Here is a 21,642-nt window from a genome sequence, read left to right on the forward strand (position 1 = left end):
ATATATACTACTATATCTACTCTCCTACTCTTCTTCTTCTCTCTCTCTCTCTCTCTCTCTCTCTCTCTCTCTCTCTCTCTCTCTCTCTCTCTCTCTCTCTCTCTCTCTCTCTCTCAAAATACCTACTTAAGGTACTTAAGGTATCCAAAGGTAGATTGAACAATACCAAATACTAAAATAATAATTCATTGATCCTCAATTCCTTATCAGTTATCTCGATTCTCATCTCGTCGTTATTTAAGTCTTTTTGTCGTAAAATATATATTGTTTTTGTTTTTCGTTTCCTTGCCTTTTTCTTCTTTATCTTCCTCTCCCTATCCGTCTCCTCTTCCTCTCTTTTCTCTCTCCTCCCTATTCGTCTCCTCTCTTGCCTCCTCCGTTTCCTCTTCTCTCTATCAACACAACAACTAAATACAACTAAATAATATATATATATATAAATATATAAATACAAAAAAACCAATACTTTTTCTTCCGACTTCTCCATTTGTCCTCGTCTCCTTCTCTCCTTCTCTCTCCTTCTCTTTTCTCCTTCCGAGGCCGGAGAAACAGTCGTTAGGAAATATACCTTATACTGCCTTTCTCTCCTTTCTTTCTTCTCTTCCAATCCCTCTTCCAAACTCGCCCGCCCGCGAAAGAAAGAGAAAGAGAGAGGAAGAGAGCTAAGTAGAACCCATCAGCAGCAGCAGTACCAAAAACGCCCCCTCCAAAAAAAAAAGATATAAAAAGAACCAAAACACTTTTCTTCTTCTGCTGCTGCTGCAAGTTCCCCCACGCGATCCAAGAAAAAAAAGCAAAAAGCTTCCCCGCCAAAAAAAGGTGCTCGCTCTCAACGGACCTTTGGGTACAGTACATGTACATGTACCTCCTAGGATAGATACCTAGGTAGACAGATCCCCCCCATCCCATCACCCCACACCTGCACCTGCACCCACCCGGTCCCAACTCTTGATTACTTGCTCGACTCATCAGTATCAGACATCGCTTGTTCGCTTGCAGCTCCGGGATTCTTCTTTCTTGGAGGGGGGTTTTTTTTCTCTCTTCTTTTTTTTTGTCTTTTTGTGATCAATCACAAACTCTTTCTCTCCTCATCTCCTCTCCTCTCCTCTCTTCTGACCAGGAGAATTTGGGGTGGAAATGCAATGTATCGCTTGTTTGTTTGCTTGCTGCATCGCTTGCTCTCTGCTCTCCGACGACAGGGTGTGTGATGTATGATGTGTAATGTGTAATGAGAGATACAAATGGTTGGGTTGGGTTGGGTTGGGTGGGGGTACTAAGGTACTACTCGCTTGCTCAAACGCTAACAAAACCAGAAAAACCCCAGAACCAAGAAAAAAAAAATAAACAGACAACAAAACAACGCTGTAATAACTGTTGTGACACGCACGAAGATCCGAGAGAAAAAAAAAAGAAAGGAACAGGGACAGGGTCCGATGTTTCAGTTCCTCGCGTGGTGAAGTTGCTGTTGCTGTTGGGGCGGCCCCCCACAACCACCATATATGGTAGGTAGTGCAACAGCAGCAGCACGAGAACCACCATAGAGTGCTTGCTGCTTCGTAATGCCCAAAGCTGCAAGGTAAGAGTTTTCATTCCGACTAAACCTCACATCAGCACGACCTTTGCGACAGTCGCGCCAATCGGGGTTATTATGCTCCGAACACTCTTTCGACTTGGTGTCCTCGTGGCGACAGAGCGTCTCACCGGGTGCGAGTTGGAGAAAAGTACCGGCATAAGGCTGATACGTTTCCTCGCAGGCGCCATCGGCAACGGCTTGATATTCGCGTTCAAAGTCGGCTAGAGTTCCGGATCGGATGGCATCGCAGCGGGCTTTATGGAGTGCATGGTTGGTGACTGCTTCCCAGGTCCGGAGTAAGTTGATTTTGTTGGAGAAGAGTCCGGCACTGTTGCCGTTGCCGCCGCTTTGCTCGTCTTTGGACCAGCGGATGTTGTGCGCCAGACTATCTTCCATGCGGAACATGACGGCGCCTTGGTTGCTGCGGTTCAGTTGCTCCTTCTCCGTCTTCTTGGCTTTCTTGTTTCTTTTCAAGACGGGGGAACCGGTCGGCTGCCGACGCGGTCGCTTGGATGCTGTGACGTCCACGTGAGAAGTCCGACGAGAGCCATTCACATCATGGCTCACGGACGAGGCTCGACTCACGTCGGGCGTGTAACATATGCCGTCACTATCAGATGCCGCAGACGACGAAGACGATGGGAGCTGATTGTGGAGCTGATCGGGGATGGCTGCCCAGCTTCTGGGCGAATGGGCCACCGAGTGGATGGAGTGCATCGAGTCATGCCGGAGACCTCGTTGTTCCGGACGCTGTGATTGTGCTTGCAATGGTCCTTGGCAGCCACTCTGTGTCAGGTGTCGCTGTAACTGTGTTCGATCACTGCACATGTGACTGCAGCTGGGGCAACGAATGAGGTCGTGCGTGAGGGACTGGATGGGCGGCAATGCTTCGTTGCTGTATACAGCAGTCAGCGTCGATTTCTCGTTGTTGATGTTGTTGAAAGTGAGAGCGGACAGTGACTTACACTCGGGGGTGAGGCTGGAAGCCATCGGCGAAATGAGAAGTGGTGACCGTCATTCCCAATACGATGGCGAAAGGGGTCTGTCTTGTGAAAGGGGTCTGTGTTGTGAAAGGGATGTCACAGTGTCAGACACACGGTATGTAAAATGGGTATGCAGGTGGAAGTCAAAACAAGAGAGTGTCCAGATTTAGCACTTCACAAGGCTCAAGAGGGAACGGTGCGGGATGAAAGTCTGTTCGATGAGTAGCGAATAGAAGATGGTGGTGACAGACCATGGGGGGTATTTAACCTGGACGACACACCCATGGTGTTGTTGTCCCATTGATGGCAACCAAAGTATGAGAAGCGCGCGCGCGGCCCACCAGACAGCTGTCGTCGACTCCAGACGGTGGAGCAACAACATCTCGACTCTTTACGGGCCGGACGCTAAAGTCACAGCAGCAGTGCGATGTACCAGGATATGGCGGTAAGGTCGAGACGAATTCAGGTAGAGCGAAGTGAGGAGGCGCTCAATCACGACCAAAAGAGCAAATGTCGGAAGGCAGATCCAGGGTGTATATACGATTGGTGGTGGTGCCTGGTCGTGCATCCATCCCTTGATCCGTGATGCTGCGATACGGAAAGATTTCCCCACGGCCCGGTGTTTTAGTTCGATCTGCTTTGCGTGCCGGCGATTCGCATAGAGGAATCCCGGTGTGGGAGGTATCTTTCTGTGGATCGTCAGTCATGCTCGCTCGCCGATGTCGTCTGGATGCCAATGAGATAGATAGATGGTGGCCGTGCACTCGTGCACACCGCAAAGTCGCCTACTGCCAGATTTGCTCTAGCATCGTGCTCCATATCTGCGCGTGCATTTGTGCGACTCTGCGTCGACGTGTCTCGGTTGAGAGAGAGAGAGAGAGGTCGGTTCACAGACAGCCTTGTGGAGGAGGTCTACTCTGCTGTCAAATTTCATGGTATCGAAAAATGATCGTGGGGGCAGGGAGTGGGATCATGAGCGTCCTGTGAACGATGCATCAAAGCCAGATGCTGCTACTGCTGATGCTGCTGCTGCTATCCGCGATCCCGGTTGGACCTGGTCCGTAAAGGCGCTGTGCATGAAGTCCTTCGTCCCCCAAGCGATATGCGCCCTGCGGCAGGTGATACGACCCGCATGGTGCGCTGTGATGACAGAACGCGGTCGGCATACCCTTTTGGCGCTGTGCGATGGAGAGGGTCATCGGAGAGAGAGGGCGAGAGGGCGAGAGAGAGCGAGAGAGAGAGACAGAGACGACACGATGATGTGTAACAAAGGAAAGCGCTGCCAGGGTCAGGGTGGCGTGCGTGCGTGGAGACTGGGGGGCTGTCTCTCTTAATCTTGTGCGGCATCAGGGTGGAGCCAAGGGCGTGCGTGCATAAAAAAAGAGTCCACCAGACCAGCTTGTATCGTCCGACTCGGGTCTGACACCTTGGGACAAAAAATGGCGGCCGGCTTGCCACATCCAACCAGCCAACAAAGTGGACACCAGCCTGGCCGCTTCCCGATGGTTGTTGTGTGACGAAAGGTGGCATACGGCTTCTTCATCGTGCATATATCCGCACGCAACACCTAAAACTAGGTCAGGTCAGGTCAGGTAGTCTATATGCAGTCATCAGCATGACGCCTACCAGTAGATCCATTCGTACTTCCATGCTTGCGTACCTGCGTAGTGTAGCATAACAATAATAGCCATAGCCATCAAGAAGAAACCTGACTCTCGAAACCTCTCCAACCGCATCCTTTTCAGAATGAAAAAAAAAGTGAAAAAAAAAGAGAAAAAAGAATGAAAAAATGATATATCCCATAAACATGAAGTCAAGTCCCTCCAGCTCCCTCCCGTTCAAGGATTAGTAATTACCTAGTTGATGCCTACCTACCTGTACCTCTAGGCTCTAGGCTCTCTCCCTAAGCTACCTTACCTTATCTACCTCTCTTGGGTTAGGTAGCCCTCGGTTTTATTTTTTCTTTCAAGTCTCCCCGCCCCGCCGCGCCGCGCCGCAATCGCCCCATCTGCAAGCACCGACCTACCTACCTACGTATCTGACCTACCTAACCTACATTAGGTATGCAAGGAACTAAAAGGTCATGTATGATGTATCCAGGTATCCAGCAAGGGGGGGCAACGCACAAACACAAACACACTCAAATACCTACATACCTACATACCTGCCTAAACCATGTCAGCATGTTATGTCTGCGTATCTGTATGTATGTATATCACCAATAGGTAAAAAACCTACCATGTAGATATGTACCTACCTACCTACCTGACGCATGCACACCTGATCTCCTGATCTCCATCCCTCCATCCCTCCATCCATCCCTCCTTCCAGCAGAGAGCGAGACAGAGCGAGAGAGAGATAGAGAGAGAGACAAAACAGAACCCGGTGCGCTGAGCTAGCTAGCCTAGCCTAGCATCTTATCAGTCTCTCAAACCGGTCTTGCTCGGGGACTCGCTCGCTGGCTGAGAGGGCGAGGCGCGGCGCAGCGCGGCACGGCGGGGCGAGGATGATCGCATCATGCCCGGGCAGGCGTACCTTATGTACCCAGCCTGGTTCATACCTAGGTGTTCACGTTGGTTCTTTTTTGGTTCATCAGTGTGATTTAGTAGCGTGCGAACGGGAAGCCCGAGCAGGTGAGGTTCAAAACTGCAAAAGAAAACGACCAGCTGGACTGGGGCTTTGTGCGGGGATTGCAAAGTTTAATGTCCCTACAAGTACATGTACTAAACAAATCATATGTGATCGTGGCCATGCGCACACCGGCGCCACGTTGTTCATCACCACCAGACCGTTTGTACCGTCCGTGGTGGCCGGCTGGGTTGCGTGCAAGCGTTCGGGGAGACGGACATGAGAAAGCGGTAGAAAATGAAAAAAGTCTCGTATTATATTACTCTCGTGTGCGCCGTAGAGGCCCCTACTACCACGACATCGACCGCAGCCCAAGCTCCGTCCTGCGCAGCCCTGCAACCAACTGCTGCCATTTCGTTTCCACGAAGCGATCTGACCATGATGATGGTGACGATGGTGGTGATGATGATGCATGTCCCCATGTCTTCTTCCTTTCCCACATAAAAAGAGTCCGCAGACTATGCAGTGTAACATGCGCAGCGAAATGCTTTCGCCATCGCAAGCAGAACGAAAGAAAGCACAAAAACAAGGTCCATCCTACACCACCTTCTGTTCTCGGCCGTGGCCGCAGATATGCTCGCTGGAGAAACATGGATCGGGCCCGTGACAAGTATCATCGATGTAGTGTGTAATATCGAGTGTTTTTGATGCGTGAGACCGCTACTATTAGTCTATGCAATGCTGGCCGAACTGTTCAAAGTGCCCAAGGACCGACCACGCTACAACGCCACCGCAGAGCAAAAAGAAAAAAAATGTTGCCTCATCGTTGCCGAGTGTGTCCACATGAGTCTAGAGCAGACCAAAGATGGCTGCAACGACACCGAGAACACCGGTGGCCCCAGGAATGATCATGGGGTGAGCTGCGCTGGAAGAAGTGTGGCTGGCGCTCGTACCAGTGGTGCTGGTTCCGTCTTCAGGGTCAGTCTGACCAGTGCAGGTGAAGGTTCCCTTGATCGCCGAGGCGCTGCCAGCCTGGCCCTGGAACGTGTCGCAAGCAGACGTGATATCGCCCGTGGACAGCAGAGTGAAAGCACCACGGACATCACCCAGTTCAGGGAGCTCAACACTGCGAATAGATTAGCACACGATATCCAAACGGGGTAGCGACGACGCAGCGACTTACGCGGTGAAAGCACCAGTGAACTCCAAAGCACCACCGACAGTGGCAAGCTTGGGGAAGCCATTGATTTGCTCGAGGGCAGAGTTGTTGGCAATCTGGAAGCCACCACCGACAGTGGTGAGCTCGGGGAGGGTGATGTTGCTGAGTTGGTCGTTGCTGACAAAGGCGAGGGAGCCGCCCACGTCAGTCAAGTTGGGAGCAGAGAAGTTCATGAAGGTGTTGCCGTAGAAGCCGAGCGAGCCGTTGACGGATGCGAGAGATGGCACGGCAACCGAGGACAAGTTTCGGATGGTGATGTTGTATGCCCAGATCAAGTTGGGGAATTCGGCCACAAGATCAGCACCGTTGTTGGTGAAGGTCAATGACTCGGTCACGTTACCGAGCTGCATGTTGACAGAGTCGAGGAATCGGTTGTTGCCAATGTAAATGGTGTCTGCCACCTGGAGATTGATGCCGTCCAGGGATGCCAGCTCCGTGTTGTCAATGGTCAGCATGTTGACTTCTTGCACACCGGTGTTGGAGAAGGTCAAGCCTTGCAGAGCGGGCAGAGCAATCCAGCTGATGGTGTCGACCTTGGCCAGCTTGGGGAAGCTGAGGGTGGAGAGAATGGTCAAACCGTTCAGGTCGAATCGGCCACCAATCTCCTCGAGGTCGGGGGCGGAGAGGGATCCCAGTCCAGTCACATTGTCGGCAATGAGATCTGCTTCAATCATCGTCACACCTGCCAGGTTGATATTGTCGGTGGTGCCGCTGTCAATGGCGATGCTGCCCTTGATGGTAGAACAGCTGGACAGGGCCATGGCGTCGCCGGAGTTCTGGAGGGTCATGGTGCTTCCGGACTCTCCGCATTGAGCTGTTCACCGTGAGTGATTAGCCAGGGCGCTTGCGGTACCGTGTGACAAGCGTCTCTTGCCCACTCACCGATTGCGCTTCCTGCCAGGGCCAAAGCCGGCACGATGTACCTGAAGGCGGCCATTGTATTGTTTCTACCGCGAGGCGGGTAACTGTATGCACGACTGATCAGCGCCGTGTCGGACGAGCTTTCACGCGTCTGGGAGCGAGCGAGCGAGCGTAGATGGAAGCGAGGGGAGGCGGTGGTCTCGATGATGGTGGAGGTGGTGCTGCTGGTGCTGGTGCAGATGCCGCGAGGAGCGATGGTGATGGGCAGCCTGATGGCGGTGATGAGTAGTGGTCGTGTCGGTTGGTACTCACCTCGATCTTAACACTGCTGCTCGGGAGAGGTGGGTTGGGTTATGGGCGGACGCGGATGGGTGAATCAATGTAAACAGTGGGAGCAAACTGTCAATGTATGTTGACAGAGTTGAGCGGGCAAGCGAGTGTGCGAGAGAGAAGATGAACAACAGGACGCACGCGAGCGAGAGAAGGGGCGTGTGTGTGTGTGAGAGGTGTGTGGATGTGTGCGAGTGTCGCTTTCCAAGATGGAAGCAGAAAGGGTTGGCAAGAATCGGGGCGGAAGAAAGGAGAGAGGCTTCCTGCGTGGTGCATTGGCCGCGTGTCGCTCTTTCCTGAAACATCCATGTCGGATTCTGCGGTCGCTGATTTGCAGAGGAGGAGACGCCACGGCCCTAGCAACGTGTTGAGAGGCTTGAACGAGATGAGCCGTGAGAGCCTGTTTGCTTTCAGCAGCCTCACTACCTCCTCTCCTACCGACTACTAGTCAGTCATGATCTCTTTACATAGGAAGTATTCATTCGCTTGTATTCTCATCGACACACTTGCAGCCAGGCACTACAGGTAGGAGGTACTTCCTGCTACCACTCTACCACCAACCTGTGTACGACAGGGGCGCATGAACGACTTCTGCTCCCCGGCTCAGTCCAGTCCAGCACAAACCCCGCCGGCACCTACTTTACTCTACTTCCTACCTAGGTACTTGTACTCTCCCTCTCCCTCTCTGACTTGCACTCGTAACATCTCCTCTCCTCTGCCTGCCTGCCTCTCCCTCTTCCTATCATCACACGAGCCGACACTGTCGTATACGGTCTACCCACCTATATATACGGGCCTCATCTCGCCGCATAGACAAACTCTCCATCTCCCCTCTAATTTGTGTGGCTCGAGCAAAAGCTGCAAAACACAACGAAACCTTGGCCAAGCACCCATGGACGTTTTCCCGGAAGCGGAAACATGCTCGCATGTGCTACCTGTGCTAGTGTCTGTGGCAAATGAAATGCTGTCTATTCAACGGAGGAGGCTCCACTCCACACTCTGGTGGCGCTCGTCTAGACTGCTTTGGGAGTTAGTAGGCCCAGGTAGGAGCCACTTCCCTTCCTCATATGCTGCTGGTATACGAAACTGCTTCACATCTCCATCATCATCATTAGGTATCATCAACAACGACCAGATGCACGACATTGGCCCATTCTCATCTCACAACGCGTTGCCACTTGGTGTGGGGGTGGTGATGATGATGGTGATGATGATGATGATGATGATAATGATGATGAGTGTATTTGTAGGCGGCCGTCGTCAGCATCCGAGATTACCTAGTAACACGTACCGCATAACAGACAAATGCTTCGTATTCCTCTTCTTTTTCTTTTCATCACCTCACCAGTCTCTCTTTGTCGAAGAGTAATGTACCTAATGATGGAATGCAAACAATGCAAACATGAACACATGCATGTATTGATTACGCGGTCTTAGGAAGCTTTGGCACGCGGCGACGTTGAGTGAGATGGTTCGAAATCCAAGGACCCACCCGGACCACCGCAACGACCAACGAAAGCACAGCATAGCACAGCACAGCTCTCTGATGAGAAAAAAAAAAGGGAAAGCTTCCTGAAGCTTCTTCTCGTTGCAGGCAAGGACCCTCCCTCTCCGGTGCCGAGGCATGACACGAGACTGACACGAACTACCTCCTACCTGTACATGTAGGAGGTAAGGTACATGACCCGGATAATAGATGTACACGTCTACCTCCTACAGTACCTGTACCTACGTCGACTGTCAGACTAAGGTAGCACACGTGGTCATTGCTGTTGCAACTGATGATGATGATAATGAGAGGTCAGACTGCGGGATGGAAATGGAGATAGAAATAGTATAGATAGGTGCATATGGATACAGCACCACCTTCAAGGTTTGTTATCAGTATATACAGCTGAATAGGCTAGATACGACAGAGCGACTGAATGAAAGCTCGTGTACCTAGTACGAGCTATAGCAAGATACCTTACCTCTACCTATAGTTTCAATACTCTATTTCCCGGAGAGACTTTCGTTGCCTACCTACCAGGTACCTGAGCAAGAGTCAGTCCTCCCTTACATATATGTACCTCTTAGCTGAGATACAATACGTACCTCAGCTTTTTAGGAGGTAGAAGATACATGTACCTGACCTAACCTGACCTTACCTGACCTGACCTAACCGAATCATATACAGCACAGTACAGCACAGTACTACATACATACACTATACGAACCTACCTTAGGTAGGTACATGTACCTTAATACTCTATAAGAACCCTCTCCCTCTCTCCCTCTCCCTCTCCATCTCTCCCTCTCCCCCTCCCTCTTCTCCACCTCGCCCTTCAATCTCTCCCCTCCAACTCTAGAACCTCGATTGGCGTAGAATACCTTACCTTCCTCAAGGTATATATTATATATTCAACATCTTAGACGACGACATGTACTAGGTAAGACGAATGTAGAGTCTAGGCTGAGTCTCTCTCTCTTTCTGATTTTTATTATTATTTTTCGTTTTTTTTTGTTTTCGGGCTGCATGTATTGATGAGGTAGCGAGGTTTAAATATCAAGCGAGAGATTTCCTACCTACCTGTCTGTACCTGTACTTCTACTTACCGTATCTAGTAAGTTAGTGTCGGTGGGTGGCAGCAGGTAGAAGGGTTGGAGGTAGAGATGGAGGTAGAAGGCAATAGGTTTTTGCTGTTTGCTGTTTGCTGTTGGTAGCTTCATGTACCTTCCTTACCTACCAGGGACACATACATTTCCGCAATCCACTCACCTACCTGACATGTGTTCGTTCACTCAATCCTTTCAATCAGAACAAGACAATCCAGTTGGGAACAAAAGTCGCAAAGGCGACCGGATTTTATAAAATACTCCCTGATTCATGCTTGCGATAGGTATGATAGGTACAGCAAAAGTAATCATCCTCCCATGCTGCCTGCGTCTTGCTCCGGCAGGTCTTTTTTTCTCTCTTGTTCACCTAAACGCCACGCTCTTCGTAGTAAAATGCCCCTGACATGCACTGCCGAACAGGTCTCGGTACAGTGTGTCAATCTACTGTTGCTCGCTCAGAAAGATGCAAAACAGAAAACAAAAAAGCAGAAAAAGAAGAACAAAAACAAAAAAAGCAAATGCACGCTTTGCTCATGCATCAGAACAGCCCGCCACCCTTGCGCCCGCTAATCATTCGTCGATAGGTATGTACACCCTCTCTCTCTCTCTCTCTCTATGTTCATCGCTCCCGGATCCTTGACGCCATGCTTCTTCTCGTGCGCACAGTCGAACGCCATCATGTCTTCGTAAACCTTGGCTCATCAGTCTGGGGAATTTTCCCCCTTCAACACCTTGCCCTCGCTTTGCAGGTCCACAATGGCCGTTTTCACGGTCTCGAACGTCAACATGGTGGTCACGGCCGAAGGAACGGCGCGGACCAGGTTCGTTCCCAGGCCATTGTAAAATGCTCTCCACCCTTCCTCTTTCAGAATGGTGCGGAAGGTGTACACCAAACCTCGATACCTCGGCTGGTAAGCCACGCCGTCAGTATTCGCAATTCTCCTAGAACTGGAGATACTCCGACTGTGTTCACCTACGCCATTGTGTGCATACTCGGGGTGCAGGATCTGCTGTGTCTGCAGTCGTGTTCGGATCACTTCGTGAGGGTAGGTTGCTGTAGAGGCACAAAGTTTGCTGATCATAGATGCTGCCGTGACTGCCCATGCGGTTTGGCGGCTTTGGACTTCATCTGGTCTACTTTCCACACCAAGTTCGAGGCCAGCAAACCGGGCTTTGAGATATTCGTACATAGGAAACTGGATGGCGACGTGCGAGAGGCCGAGCATGGCGGGAGCGAGACCGGCGTAGAATGCCGCAAGACCTTCCGACCTGTAAATTTGGCGGGCAGCATCCATGGTGCTGGAGTAACGCAAGAGTGACTTGGTACCGTCCGAAGCTGAGCGTGAGGGTTGCGACATGAATCGAGTCTTGATCACCCAAATTGGATTCGTGGTGAGGGTGCTGCAACCTCCAGCGATGACAGCGGCAAACATACGACACATGAACATCTTTACAGGTGTGTCGCCATAGCCATTGGTGCGAAGATATTCACTTCCGGCCTGAAACACAGTCATGTACACAGCCCAGGTAGGCGTGTACCCCAATGCCATTGGAGTGATACCCCGGTACAGGCCCTTGATCCCGTCTTGCCGGATGATTACCTTCGCCGTCCCTACCAGTCCCCGGTACATTTCACCCACTGGAGGGCCTTTGTGTTGCAAATCTGGGTTGGAGAAGGAGCCTTGTGCCTGCAGCTTGGTCTTGATCACATCCAACGGGCATGTGGCAATGGCAGCGGCGAGGCCGGCCGTTGCACCACAAAAAGTATTGACGTTGGAATCGGAGAACTTGGTGGTCCATATAGCGAGTTTGGGGAATGGCGATCGCTGCACCACGGCTGGAGGGCCACCGGACTGTGAAGACATGGCAGAACCTCGTGCGTTCTGCATGGCCCGGAGCGAGCACTATCGTTGAGAGAGTAATGGTACTCTCATACTCGAGAAGAGAACGTGATCGGGGTGGGGACGTGAGGATCGCAGGAGGTGGCAGAGGAGAGGAGGAGGAGAGTGCGACGCGGCGCCGCGTGAAGTGGTGAATTTGTTATCGTCGGTCGTCCGAGCGAGACGGCGGGGCGGCCTGCTAGTAACGTCGGTCGAGCAATGAACGCGGCGTCTCAGCAGTGGAGTGGTTAGGTGAGACTGTCGAGGAGGAATGGTGGTAATTGAGTCAGGGGAGAGAAAGAAGGAGGAGCTTGTTCGTACAATGGTTGTCGAAGCAGAGAGCGTGTGTCTGTGGCCGTGTCGTCTTTGTTTCCTGCGAGCTTCGATATCGGCCGTCATGGCTTCACCCTGCCCCGTCCAATCACAGCCGTTGTTTCCGCTGACTACTTTCGAGAAGTCTAGCTTCAGCACTGCGCGAACACTCCCGACCTCTTCCTCTTCACACCCTCGAACCACGCCCTCGACACTCGCAAACATGTCGGTCCCATCGCTTGCCCCCTACATCATGAAGCGGCCGTGGCTGCAAAAGTGGATGAAGCCCCTGAGCCAGTGGTACTTCGACAACGCAGGATACCGGAAGTTGGGACTCAGGTATGCCGTCGCCATAGATGGTGCAAACAGGGCAGATGTTCTCGAGAGGAGGCTTCGGGGGGAGGGACGCTGGTCTATGAAGGACTATTCATGGCTAACGCATTGGCTACGACAGGGCCGATGACCTGATCCCGGAGGAGAGCCCAGAGGCACAGCTTGCGCTCAAGCGTCTATCACCCAAGGAGGCCTACGACCGTGTCTTCCGCATGCGACGAGCATTCCAGGTACATTGGAAGAAGAAAAAAGGGGCGGGGCAGAGATAAAAAGGACAATGGGCTGATCTGTGGACAGTGCTCGCTCGCGCATCAACTTCTCCCGAAGCATGAATGGACCAAGCCGGAGGATGTACGTTTTGACCGCTGCCCTTGTTCTCAGCACCTGACCGGTCCCGTGTGCTGTCGTCTCGATTGCTAACGCAAGCGCCGTAGGACTATCCATACCTCTCCCCAATCATGAAGGCGATCGAGATGGAAGCAACAGAGCGCGAGGATCTCGAGAACATGCAAATCACCAAGCCAAAGGCCAAATAGACGTTCGACAGCAAGGAACAAGGGGAAGTGGAGGTTGGCGCACGATCAGTTGTGTACATATTGCAGCGCGCAGAAGTTCACAGCTGCTACATGGCTTTTGCTGGGTGTAGCATAGAGCAGGAGAATGGGTGTACCAATACTACCTGATGAAAGACCCCTCGGTCCTCGTTTCCATACAGCCGTGCGCTCCTCCTGAAAAGATCATGTCGCAATGGTTCCAAGCTACGGCATGCACGAGGCGGAGCGTCGCCTTCAATCTCTGTCTACATGTACATGTACATCTTTCTCACCTGACTCCGCACCATTTTCGCGAAGCTTGCGGCATCTTCGTCATCAGGCTTGCAACGCTTACCTACATGTACTCGATCTCCTTCACGCTTCTTGCTGACCAACACATTCTCGAATAATTGCAGCATACATGTACCCAACCTTTCTGTACACTCCAACAACGAAAGTCTGGCGCTGTTGCATTCCATCAATCGCTCTGCTGTGCTGAGATTACACAGCGTGCCACAGATATCTCCAACCAGGCTGCTATACCAAAGTCAGCTCGTGTCAGCCACGTCTGCACCATTGATCATGGTGTCTTTGCGGCGCTCTGCTCGTGTCTCTGTCAAGTCCGAATCGAAGGGAGAACGTGCGAATGACAATCATACTGCCGAAGTTGCCACAGAACCGGTCAAGCGAGGCAGAAAACGCAAGGCGACAGACGACCACGTAGGTAGTGTTTCCACACATCAAACAAGCCGCCAACACTGCTAAATACATTGCAAAGGATGCAACTTCAATGGCCCCGCCTCCTGCAACCCCAAATCAGAAGCGCGGAAAGGTTGCCAATGGAAGTGGTATCAAGCCACCACCATTCACTCCCACGCCTGCCGCCATCGGACTGATGAACGGCACCAGCAAAGTTGGAACGAACTACAGCACTGGAGATATTGACGATCCCACTCCTCCAGCGACAAGGCCTGCCAATGCGCACCATACGAACGCCACTCTTGTAACACCTGGTGGTACGCAACTAGAACCAGCCTACTCCAATTTCGAAGAAGCCTCGCCCTCCAAAGCCGGCGGCCCCAGAACCACAAGCAAGACTCTTCTGGATGAAGCATGCGCTCACCTTCTCCAAATCGACTCGACCCTCACCGGCAAACTCCAGCCCGTGATAGACCAGCACTACTGCCGCGTATTCTCCCCCGAAGGCCTCGCTGAAAATATCGACCCATTCCGCAGTCTCGCGAGTGGGATTATGGCGCAACAAGTCTCGGGCGCAGCGGCATCCTCGATCAAGAACAAATTCATCGCCTTGTTCCCTCCCGAAGCCTGTCCCACAGGTTTCCCGCCTCCGAATCTCGTCGCGGCAACAGACCTCGCAATCCTTCGCACTGCGGGCTTGAGTCAGCGCAAAGCAGAGTATATCCAAGGTCTGGCCCAGAAGTTCGACACGGGTGAGATCACGACGAAACAGCTCATGACGGGATCGGATGAGGATGTCATGCGGGATCTTGTCGCTGTCCGAGGACTGGGCGCTTGGTCGGTGGAGATGTTTATGTGTTTTGGCTTGAAGAGGTTAGATGTGTTTAGTACGGGCGATTTGGGTGTACAGAGGGGTATGGCCGCGTACATGGGGAGAGACGTGAGTAAGTTGAAAGCCAAAGGGGGCGGGAAGTGGAAGTATATGAGTGAGAAGGAGATGGTGGATTTAGCAGAGAAGTTCCGACCCTATCGGTGAGTTGTTTGGAGGAGGAAATCCCTTGACTGATGCCTTTCTGATCACTGACATGATTCTAGGAGCTTGTTTATGTGGTACATGTGGCGCATCGAAAACGTCGAAGTAGCTGCCGTGCAGGATAATGCGGAGAAGTGAGAGGCCAGCTTCCACTGTATCTCTCTATAGGTTTCAGCTCATGTATGCGACTTCGCGCGGAGTGAGACAGACTGCAGCTCTTCAGTCCAGATGGTGACCATCTCCTGAAGAGTACCATCTGCCAATTCGGAAGGTCACTCTCGCGGACATGAGTCTGATAGACTTGCACGTCCTCTAATGTGTCGTCTCTAGTCACAAGATGACTGGTCCAGTGGATCCCGGTACGCAGGCAGCAAAGACACTTTTCTCGTGCAATTGGATACTTTGCAGTCGCTGACATGGCGGCAGTAGGGAATAGAATCATGAAGGAAGGGAGACTTTGGGGCCACGATACGATGAGAATGTAAAGCTCGCGAGCTCGTACTACAAAGGCCTGTCACAGCTATCTGTTGTACTCTTTCTCTTCTATACAATGCGTATTCGTGACAGATGGCAAATAACATCTCCGAGCAGGCATAGTCACAACACGTCTATCTTGCCTACTGTATCCCCCAACCTCGTCGTGTCTACCTAATACATACCTTATATGTAAGTATCTATCTCTACAGAGTCTTCAAGAAGTTAATCAAAGTCCTTTAGAAGAATCTAAAACAAGAACAACAACAACAACAGAACATATTGACAATGTCAGTAGGTAGGTAGGTACCTAGGTATCAATGTTAATAATAATAATATACATGTAACACTCGCCTAGCACTTATACTCTTCAGACTTCAGATTTCAGATTTCAGATTTTAGATTAGCTAAACAGACGAGATAGATTATAGATCTCGGCTAGGTACCTGATATTTTAATATATCCATCTATCTAACAATCTATTCTTTATAAAGACAAGACAAGATGAGATAGCCGAAAGAGGGGCGTAGATACAGTAGGTAGGGTAGAGTAGGGTAGGCAACGTAGGGTAGGGTACTTAAGCATTTTCAATCAATCTTTCTTTTTTTCCTCCTTTTTGGAGGGGATGTAAAGTGCTTATATATGTACCTAGGTACATACCCTTGTCTTCTTCTTGATCGGAATAGGAATCTAAGGTATGATTGCTATACTACGGAGGAGGAAAAGGAGGAGAAGAAGGAGGTATATATCCTCCATTACCCACATTCAGATACATGAAAATACAAAAAAGCATCTCCGGTATCGGCCCCTTCTTCTTCGAGGAATAAGTTTAGTTCGTAGCTGTACTCCCCACAATCCTGCTTTGTGTCACAGTCACACTGCGGAGACTCCACGACGATCCATCCTATTTGATGACATGACAGGTCCATCCAATCGACCTTGATGACTTTGATCTTTAGAGGTAAGACAAGGTACCTTTTGTCCTCATCCAATGGGTCAAATCTACATGTAGGTAGTCAGCTGATGGGTCTTCTCTATTCCCCGTGGCCCCATCTTCCGCCTACTTTTTCTCTATCGTCTTTGAATCAAGCTCTCTCCCTCTCTCTGCCTTACACTACTATCACCATCACCATCACTACTACAGCCACCACCACCGCCACGGCCGTACCTGTTCACAACCATGAAGTTCCCCTTTTACAGCAGTAAAGAAAGCAAACCCGACTACCCACCTACATCTCCTCCCGAAAAGCTTTTCCCTCAACCCACTACCACCACCAATGACCACCAGCACCACCAAGGACAAGAAGAACTCTCCTCTACCAGCGAAGAAACCATCCCATCATGTCCCCCCAACACCACCCCCCAAAAACTCCTCCTACGAATCGACCTCCACGTAATCCCCTTTTTATGCATTTTATATCTATTGGCATTTTTAGATCGCGTAAACATTTCCAATGCAAATGTGTTGGGCTTGTCAGAAGAATTGGGATTGGAACGGATCGAATATAATTCTGCTTTGGTGATTTTTTTTGTGCCATATATTTTGTGAGTGTTTTTGTTTTTGACTTGGAATTTTGGATGTTCGAAATTTTTGAGGGAGGAGGGAATACCTACCTAATGCTGAGTTGAACATCTTCATAGACTCGAAATCCCCTCAAACATCCTCCTCAAGAAATTCAAGCCACACATCTGGCTTAGCTTGAATATGTTCCTCTTCGGATTCGTCACAATAATGCAAGGTTTGGTCCAAAATTACAGTGGATTGCTCACGACGAGATTCTTCCTTGGAGTCTTTGAGTCGGGCATGTTTCCAGGATGCTTCTACCTAATAGGAATGTGGTATCGAAGACACGAGGCGCAGAAGAGGTATACCTTCTTTTTTTCCTCGACCACTTTGGCGGGAGCATTTGGTGGGCTCTTGGCGGCGGCGATTGGGAAGATGTCGGGATTGAGAGGATATGTGAGTATCTTGGTATTGCCCAGTCGTCGGGCTTCATGTCTCAGAGACTCTCTTATTAACAGACTCTTCTTACAGGCAGGTTGGCGTTGGATCTGTAAGTCGTCCCCACACCTCGACCTCGACAAGTTCACTCTTTCTACTCCCTCCGTACTAACGCAAACAACCTCTCTCCTAGTCATCCTCGAAGGAGCACTTACAGTCGCTGTATCCTTCATCTTCTTCTTCTGCATCCCCAGCTTCCCCGAAGAAGCCGCATGGCTCTCCCCCGACGAAAAAGCCTACGTCGCCGCCCGCCTCCGCATGGACCAAGGCCGCTCCGCAGCCGAGCGCAAAATCACCTTGCGCGACGTCCAGCGCGTCTTCAAAGACTACAAAGTCATCGTCGCGGGATTCATGTACTTTGGCTTGATTGTCCCCGCGTATTCGTACGCGTACTTCGCTCCGGGCATCATCCAAAGCTATGGCTACGATCCCATTCAAACACAACTCCACTCGGTGCCTCCGTGGGCTGCCGCTTTTGCGTGGGCAATGCTGTTGGCGACGATTTCGGATGCGACTAAGCACCGCTTTGGATTTGCCGTGTTGAGTATTTGTGTGGGAATCACGGGGTTTGGGATTCTCATTACTGTGCATGATAATCAGCCATTACAATACGGTAAGGACATGTTCTTCTTTTTCTTCTTCTCTCAAAAGAGACCACTCTCAAGTTCTCAAACCAACAATCGTAATCACAATACTCATCATCATCTATTTCCAGCCGCCCTCTTCCTTGTCACCATGGGCACCTACGGCGCCATGCCCATCATCGTCTGCTGGTTCAACATGAACCTCGGCGGCCACCATCGGCGGTCCGTCGGCAGCGCATGGCAAGTCAGCTTCGGCAACATCGGAGGCATCATTGCCGTATTTGCTTTCTTGCCCGAGGATGCTCCCAAATATGTGACTGGGTGAGTCTTTCTCTTCTTCATCCTTACCTGTCTGTCTTGATACTGATACTGATTTCGTCTTCTATGATGATGATAGATACTCCATCTGCATCGCCTTTACTATCCTGAGTATTCTCTCGTGTATCGTCTATGGCTGGGCGTGTTGGTCGCAGAATCGGCAGAGGGAGAGAATTGGTATGGGAGATGAGGGGTTGACGGAAGGCGAGAAGACGGAGTTGGGGGATATGAGTCCGACGTATCGGTATTTGTTGTGAGGTGATGGGATGTGGATGGGGATTGGGAGACAGACGGGATGGAAGGGAAGGGAAGAGAAGAGAAGAGAAGAGAAAAGCACCCGGGGGATATGGTGGTTACCTGGTAGGTACGATTTATGAATTATGGAGAGATGGTGAAGTACAAGGTAAGTGCGGGCGTGCGCTTTCTCTCTTTCCTGTGTTTTTCTCGTTTTTTTTTTCTCTCTTTCTTTTTTAAGAATTCATCACGGGTCCTGAATACCAGCTCCCCAAATCGACAGGATTGCTGATGCTGATGTCGATGCTGATGCCTCCTGCCCGGCAGCTTCCTCCCTCCCTCCAGGCTCCAGCCTCCTTGCACGCCTCGTAACGACATACCTCCTAGGTAGTCACAGGGTCAAGTTATACTTTCGGTACTGGCCGGTAGTGTACCTGGATCCTGTAAATTCTGATACATCTACCAGAAAATTAAAAAAAAAACGAGACGAACTTGTTCCCGTCCAGCAGGAGCCGCGAACGAAAGACTACTGGCCAAGGGCCAAGGTGGGTGTTGCTATGTAATCAGCAAGTTAGGTAATAAACAAAAAACATGTTGTACAAGGCTTTCCATCTCATCCGCAGTGCAAGGAGAATCCCTTGTCGGATGATTTGACAGTCGTCAGCTTCTCACATCTCTCCGTTATTAATGTACCTGACTTCTTATTTGCGACTTGAATAATCAATAAGAGAAAAAAACAGCCCTGATTCATGAACGGACAAGGACTCAAGGAGCTTGAGAGGGTTTTTTTGGTTCCACGTGTCGAACATTATTTCCGTGTGATATTGGGTCCTGGGACGATCACACGACGCCTTTTTCCTCTTTTCAGCCTGAAGAAATCTCAAATCTGGCAAAAAAGATGACATTTGATTCTTGAAGCCAAAAAAGAAGAAAAAAAGAAAAGTTGCCTGGTATTGTCCTCTAACCCCCAATCCGAGCGAGCAATTTCCGACGAGGTTTGTAGAGAGGTGGAAAGAAGAGAGAAGTTGACGTAGGAGGAGGTACTGTCAGCAGTGTTCCACAATCAGTGATCGAATACAGTCCTGTGAGTCCGTTTGGGGCGGATGGAATGGGTTTTAATATAGATGAAACAGTAATGCAGTTGACGCCTCGTGTACGCCATGTTGCTGCGGTGGACCGGTCGGTGGGACACGAAGGAGAAGGAAGAGTGGAAGAGTGGAGGAGGCTGTGGAAGAAGAAAGACCATGTGCGGCTAGCGGCGAGGATAGCCTTGCCAGCGAATCGTGCGTTACGGAAGAAAAGAATCATTCAATCAGTCAGTGTGCGTGCGATCCCTTATCCTTGCTATCGTCGTCCGCGATGGATACACCGTCTGCACGCCTGCTGGGAAGCTGCTGCTGCTGACATGTATGATGACATGGTTCTATTCCATCTTCTCCCGAGTTTGGCTTTCCCCAGTCACCCAGTATGATTGATATTACAGTAATAAGGGATGATTTGATTGTTCATTACGGTGAGTGAGATGGAAAGGTCAAGCCGACACTCCGACAGAGGCTGTGGGCGAGGAGAGATGCCAATGGGCGCATGAGAGCTGCAGGTACAGGACACACTACGAGTCTACGTCGCCACCCTCTCTCTCGCTTGCTGTGCCGTGATGGGGACAAGGCAAGGCCCCCCCATGCTCGCCCGATCAAGACCCTGGTGAGGGTGTAGGAGAGACTTCAGGCTAACAACGAACGGCGGCAGTAGCTCGACGGGTGTGGTGTGATAGAGCGCGCGTCTATATGTGTGAGTCTGCGAGAGAGAGATGTGCTGTAGACGTGGTTGACGCCCACGCCTTGCTCCATTTCACGAATGGTCCGGCGGGAAAAGCAAGCAAGCATGCACGCATGCACGCACGCACGATTCGGCAACGGGGATTGCGTCGGAATTAGATTCAAACAGATGGGATGGTGGAGTGTTCGACAGTATGCACAAACATGACTCGTGGCTTCAAGCGCGGAACGAGGGTCTTGTACGGAGGTACTCTTCCTGCTGCTTGCGGAGAGCATCAGGTACATGAGGTGCGACTGTACTACATGTACGGTACTGTAATAATAGGTAACTACACCACCCAATACAGGTACTGTAGGAGTGCAGGTACCGAGTTACCGACAACGGTAGCAGGACATGACCTGTAGACACGGGGACCTGCCAAGCATACCGTGCTTTTTCCCCCTTCGCTACGTAGTACGAAGGGGGTGACCGTATGCTTCCTCAAGCCCGACCAGCCCAGGCTTGTTTTTTGGCTGGCGTCGTCAATAGTCTCAACAGGCTGAGGAATCGAGGGATCGCTGCTCAGGGCGCCATCCATTTCGAGCCATCCTGCTTTCTCTAGCGCCACTAGGCATAGGGAGAGGGACTCCCTTCAGGGAGGGTTGTCTGATCCGATGCACGACATAGGCACAGATGACAGACTACTACACACTGCAGAAGACAGGCAATACTTCGGCCACGCTTCCCCCTGTTGTCGCTGCTGGCGGATGCGGATGAGCCTGTCGTTGCTGTGAGCTTGTTGTTACTTGTTCGTTGTTGTCACCTAGGAGGTAGGTGAATAATGTATTACCTACCTACATGTACTCAGGATATACAGTAGTAGACCTTAGGTACCTGGTATTATTGTCGTCGTTCCCCCCTCCTCCCATCGCAACAACCATCCACCTCCCGCTGTCAGCCACAAAGCCAGCCCTGAGCCCGCCAGCCCGCCCGCCAGCCAGCCATAACCTTGGACACAACTGTCAGAGTCGACTGCAGCGGGGTCTGGTCTGTTCACCATCGATTGCACGCACCAGCTATTGAGCCGCAGAGTAGCCCGGGTGGGGGCAATAAGCCCAGCGCTATCACTCGCGTGTCAAGGATACCCATAGCACTTTGCGCTATCAGCTGGCCCTGGTCGGGGTCTAGGAGCAACACGTACTAGTTCTATCTCACTCCTTCAAGGGCTCTTTCAGGGACACAACAGCTCTCGTTGCGCCTCTAGTAGTGCCCAGTCTCCACTGACTGCACGCAGCAACAACAACAACAACAACAATAACAAAAATAACCATAATAACAACAACATCCGCATCGCCT

At 51.0% G+C, this 21,642-nt stretch overlaps 7 protein-coding genes across 7 annotated transcripts; 4 read left to right on the plus strand and 3 right to left on the minus strand.

Moving 5' to 3' along the window:
* Positions 1-40: 40 nt before the first annotated feature.
* SEPMUDRAFT_166770 (uncharacterized protein) lies at positions 41-2,828 on the minus strand. Its single transcript, XM_016908258.1, has 2 exons — positions 2,539-2,828; positions 41-2,468 (listed from the first exon to the last, which is right to left on the minus strand). The coding sequence occupies exons 1-2, from the start codon at positions 2,589-2,591 to the stop codon at positions 1,439-1,441; spliced, it is 1,083 nt and encodes a 360-aa protein (XP_016756417.1). The 5' UTR covers positions 2,592-2,828; the 3' UTR covers positions 41-1,438.
* A 2-nt stretch (positions 2,829-2,830) lies between these two features.
* On the plus strand, positions 2,831-3,838 carry SEPMUDRAFT_151990 (uncharacterized protein). The gene has a single exon (XM_016907173.1). The coding sequence runs from the start codon at positions 3,142-3,144 to the stop codon at positions 3,541-3,543; it is 402 nt and encodes a 133-aa protein (XP_016756418.1). The 5' UTR covers positions 2,831-3,141; the 3' UTR covers positions 3,544-3,838.
* A 1,588-nt stretch (positions 3,839-5,426) lies between these two features.
* SEPMUDRAFT_151991 (uncharacterized protein) lies at positions 5,427-7,734 on the minus strand. The gene is made up of 4 exons (XM_016907174.1): positions 7,517-7,734; positions 7,226-7,308; positions 6,308-7,157; positions 5,427-6,250 (listed from the first exon to the last, which is right to left on the minus strand). The coding sequence occupies exons 2-4, from the start codon at positions 7,278-7,280 to the stop codon at positions 5,974-5,976; spliced, it is 1,182 nt and encodes a 393-aa protein (XP_016756419.1). The 5' UTR covers positions 7,281-7,308; positions 7,517-7,734; the 3' UTR covers positions 5,427-5,973.
* A 2,657-nt stretch (positions 7,735-10,391) lies between these two features.
* SEPMUDRAFT_151993 (calcium-binding mitochondrial carrier protein Aralar2) lies at positions 10,392-12,295 on the minus strand. Its single transcript, XM_016907175.1, has one exon. The coding sequence runs from the start codon at positions 12,016-12,018 to the stop codon at positions 10,831-10,833; it is 1,188 nt and encodes a 395-aa protein (XP_016756420.1). The 5' UTR covers positions 12,019-12,295; the 3' UTR covers positions 10,392-10,830.
* A 171-nt stretch (positions 12,296-12,466) lies between these two features.
* SEPMUDRAFT_151994 (ubiquinol-cytochrome c reductase complex 14 kDa protein) lies at positions 12,467-13,452 on the plus strand. Its single transcript, XM_016907176.1, has 4 exons — positions 12,467-12,660; positions 12,776-12,884; positions 12,952-13,005; positions 13,089-13,452. Exons 1-4 carry the CDS (start codon positions 12,545-12,547, stop codon positions 13,188-13,190), a joined length of 381 nt encoding a protein of 126 aa, XP_016756421.1. The 5' UTR covers positions 12,467-12,544; the 3' UTR covers positions 13,191-13,452.
* A 161-nt stretch (positions 13,453-13,613) lies between these two features.
* On the plus strand, positions 13,614-15,519 carry SEPMUDRAFT_151995 (DNA glycosylase). Its single transcript, XM_016907177.1, has 4 exons — positions 13,614-13,907; positions 13,966-14,918; positions 14,982-15,278; positions 15,346-15,519. Exons 1-3 carry the CDS (start codon positions 13,770-13,772, stop codon positions 15,055-15,057), a joined length of 1,167 nt encoding a protein of 388 aa, XP_016756422.1. The 5' UTR covers positions 13,614-13,769; the 3' UTR covers positions 15,058-15,278; positions 15,346-15,519.
* Positions 15,520-16,573: 1,054 nt separating this feature from the next.
* Positions 16,574-18,554, plus strand: SEPMUDRAFT_54444 (pantothenate transporter liz1; the record flags this gene model as incomplete). Its single annotated transcript, XM_016909297.1, has 6 exons — positions 16,574-16,938; positions 17,035-17,353; positions 17,429-17,447; positions 17,529-18,008; positions 18,111-18,300; positions 18,377-18,554. 6 exons carry the CDS (start codon positions 16,574-16,576, stop codon positions 18,552-18,554), a joined length of 1,551 nt encoding a protein of 516 aa, XP_016756423.1.
* Positions 18,555-21,642: the final 3,088 nt, after the last annotated feature.

The sequence above is a fragment of the Sphaerulina musiva genome (genome assembly GCF_000320565.1).
Source record: "Sphaerulina musiva SO2202 unplaced genomic scaffold SEPMUscaffold_12, whole genome shotgun sequence".
In the NCBI taxonomy this organism is placed as follows: Eukaryota; Fungi; Ascomycota; class Dothideomycetes; order Mycosphaerellales; family Mycosphaerellaceae; genus Sphaerulina; species Sphaerulina musiva.

Coding starts and splice junctions, on each gene's coding strand:
- SEPMUDRAFT_151994 (XM_016907176.1), top strand. CDS start 12,545: ATGTCGGTCCCATCGCTTGCCCCCTACATCATGAAGCGGCCGTGGCTG. Junction 12,661..12,775: donor TACCGGAAGTTGGGACTCAG/GTATGCCGTCGC, acceptor TGGCTACGACAG/GGCCGATGACCTGATCCCGG. Junction 12,885..12,951: donor GCATGCGACGAGCATTCCAG/GTACATTGGAAG, acceptor ATCTGTGGACAG/TGCTCGCTCGCGCATCAACT.
- SEPMUDRAFT_151993 (XM_016907175.1), bottom strand. CDS start 12,018: ATGCAGAACGCACGAGGTTCTGCCATGTCTTCACAGTCCGGTGGCCCT.
- SEPMUDRAFT_151991 (XM_016907174.1), bottom strand. CDS start 7,280: ATGGCCGCCTTCAGGTACATCGTGCCGGCTTTGGCCCTGGCAGGAAGC. Junction 7,158..7,225: donor CCTGGCAGGAAGCGCAATCG/GTGAGTGGGCAA, acceptor CACGGTGAACAG/CTCAATGCGGAGAGTCCGGA. Junction 6,251..6,307: donor TTCACTGGTGCTTTCACCGC/GTAAGTCGCTGC, acceptor ATCTATTCGCAG/TGTTGAGCTCCCTGAACTGG.
- SEPMUDRAFT_151995 (XM_016907177.1), top strand. CDS start 13,770: ATGGTGTCTTTGCGGCGCTCTGCTCGTGTCTCTGTCAAGTCCGAATCG. Junction 13,908..13,965: donor GCAAGGCGACAGACGACCAC/GTAGGTAGTGTT, acceptor TACATTGCAAAG/GATGCAACTTCAATGGCCCC. Junction 14,919..14,981: donor GAGAAGTTCCGACCCTATCG/GTGAGTTGTTTG, acceptor ACATGATTCTAG/GAGCTTGTTTATGTGGTACA.
- SEPMUDRAFT_151990 (XM_016907173.1), top strand. CDS start 3,142: ATGCTGCGATACGGAAAGATTTCCCCACGGCCCGGTGTTTTAGTTCGA.
- SEPMUDRAFT_166770 (XM_016908258.1), bottom strand. CDS start 2,591: ATGACGGTCACCACTTCTCATTTCGCCGATGGCTTCCAGCCTCACCCC. Junction 2,469..2,538: donor TTCCAGCCTCACCCCCGAGT/GTAAGTCACTGT, acceptor TGCTGTATACAG/CAACGAAGCATTGCCGCCCA.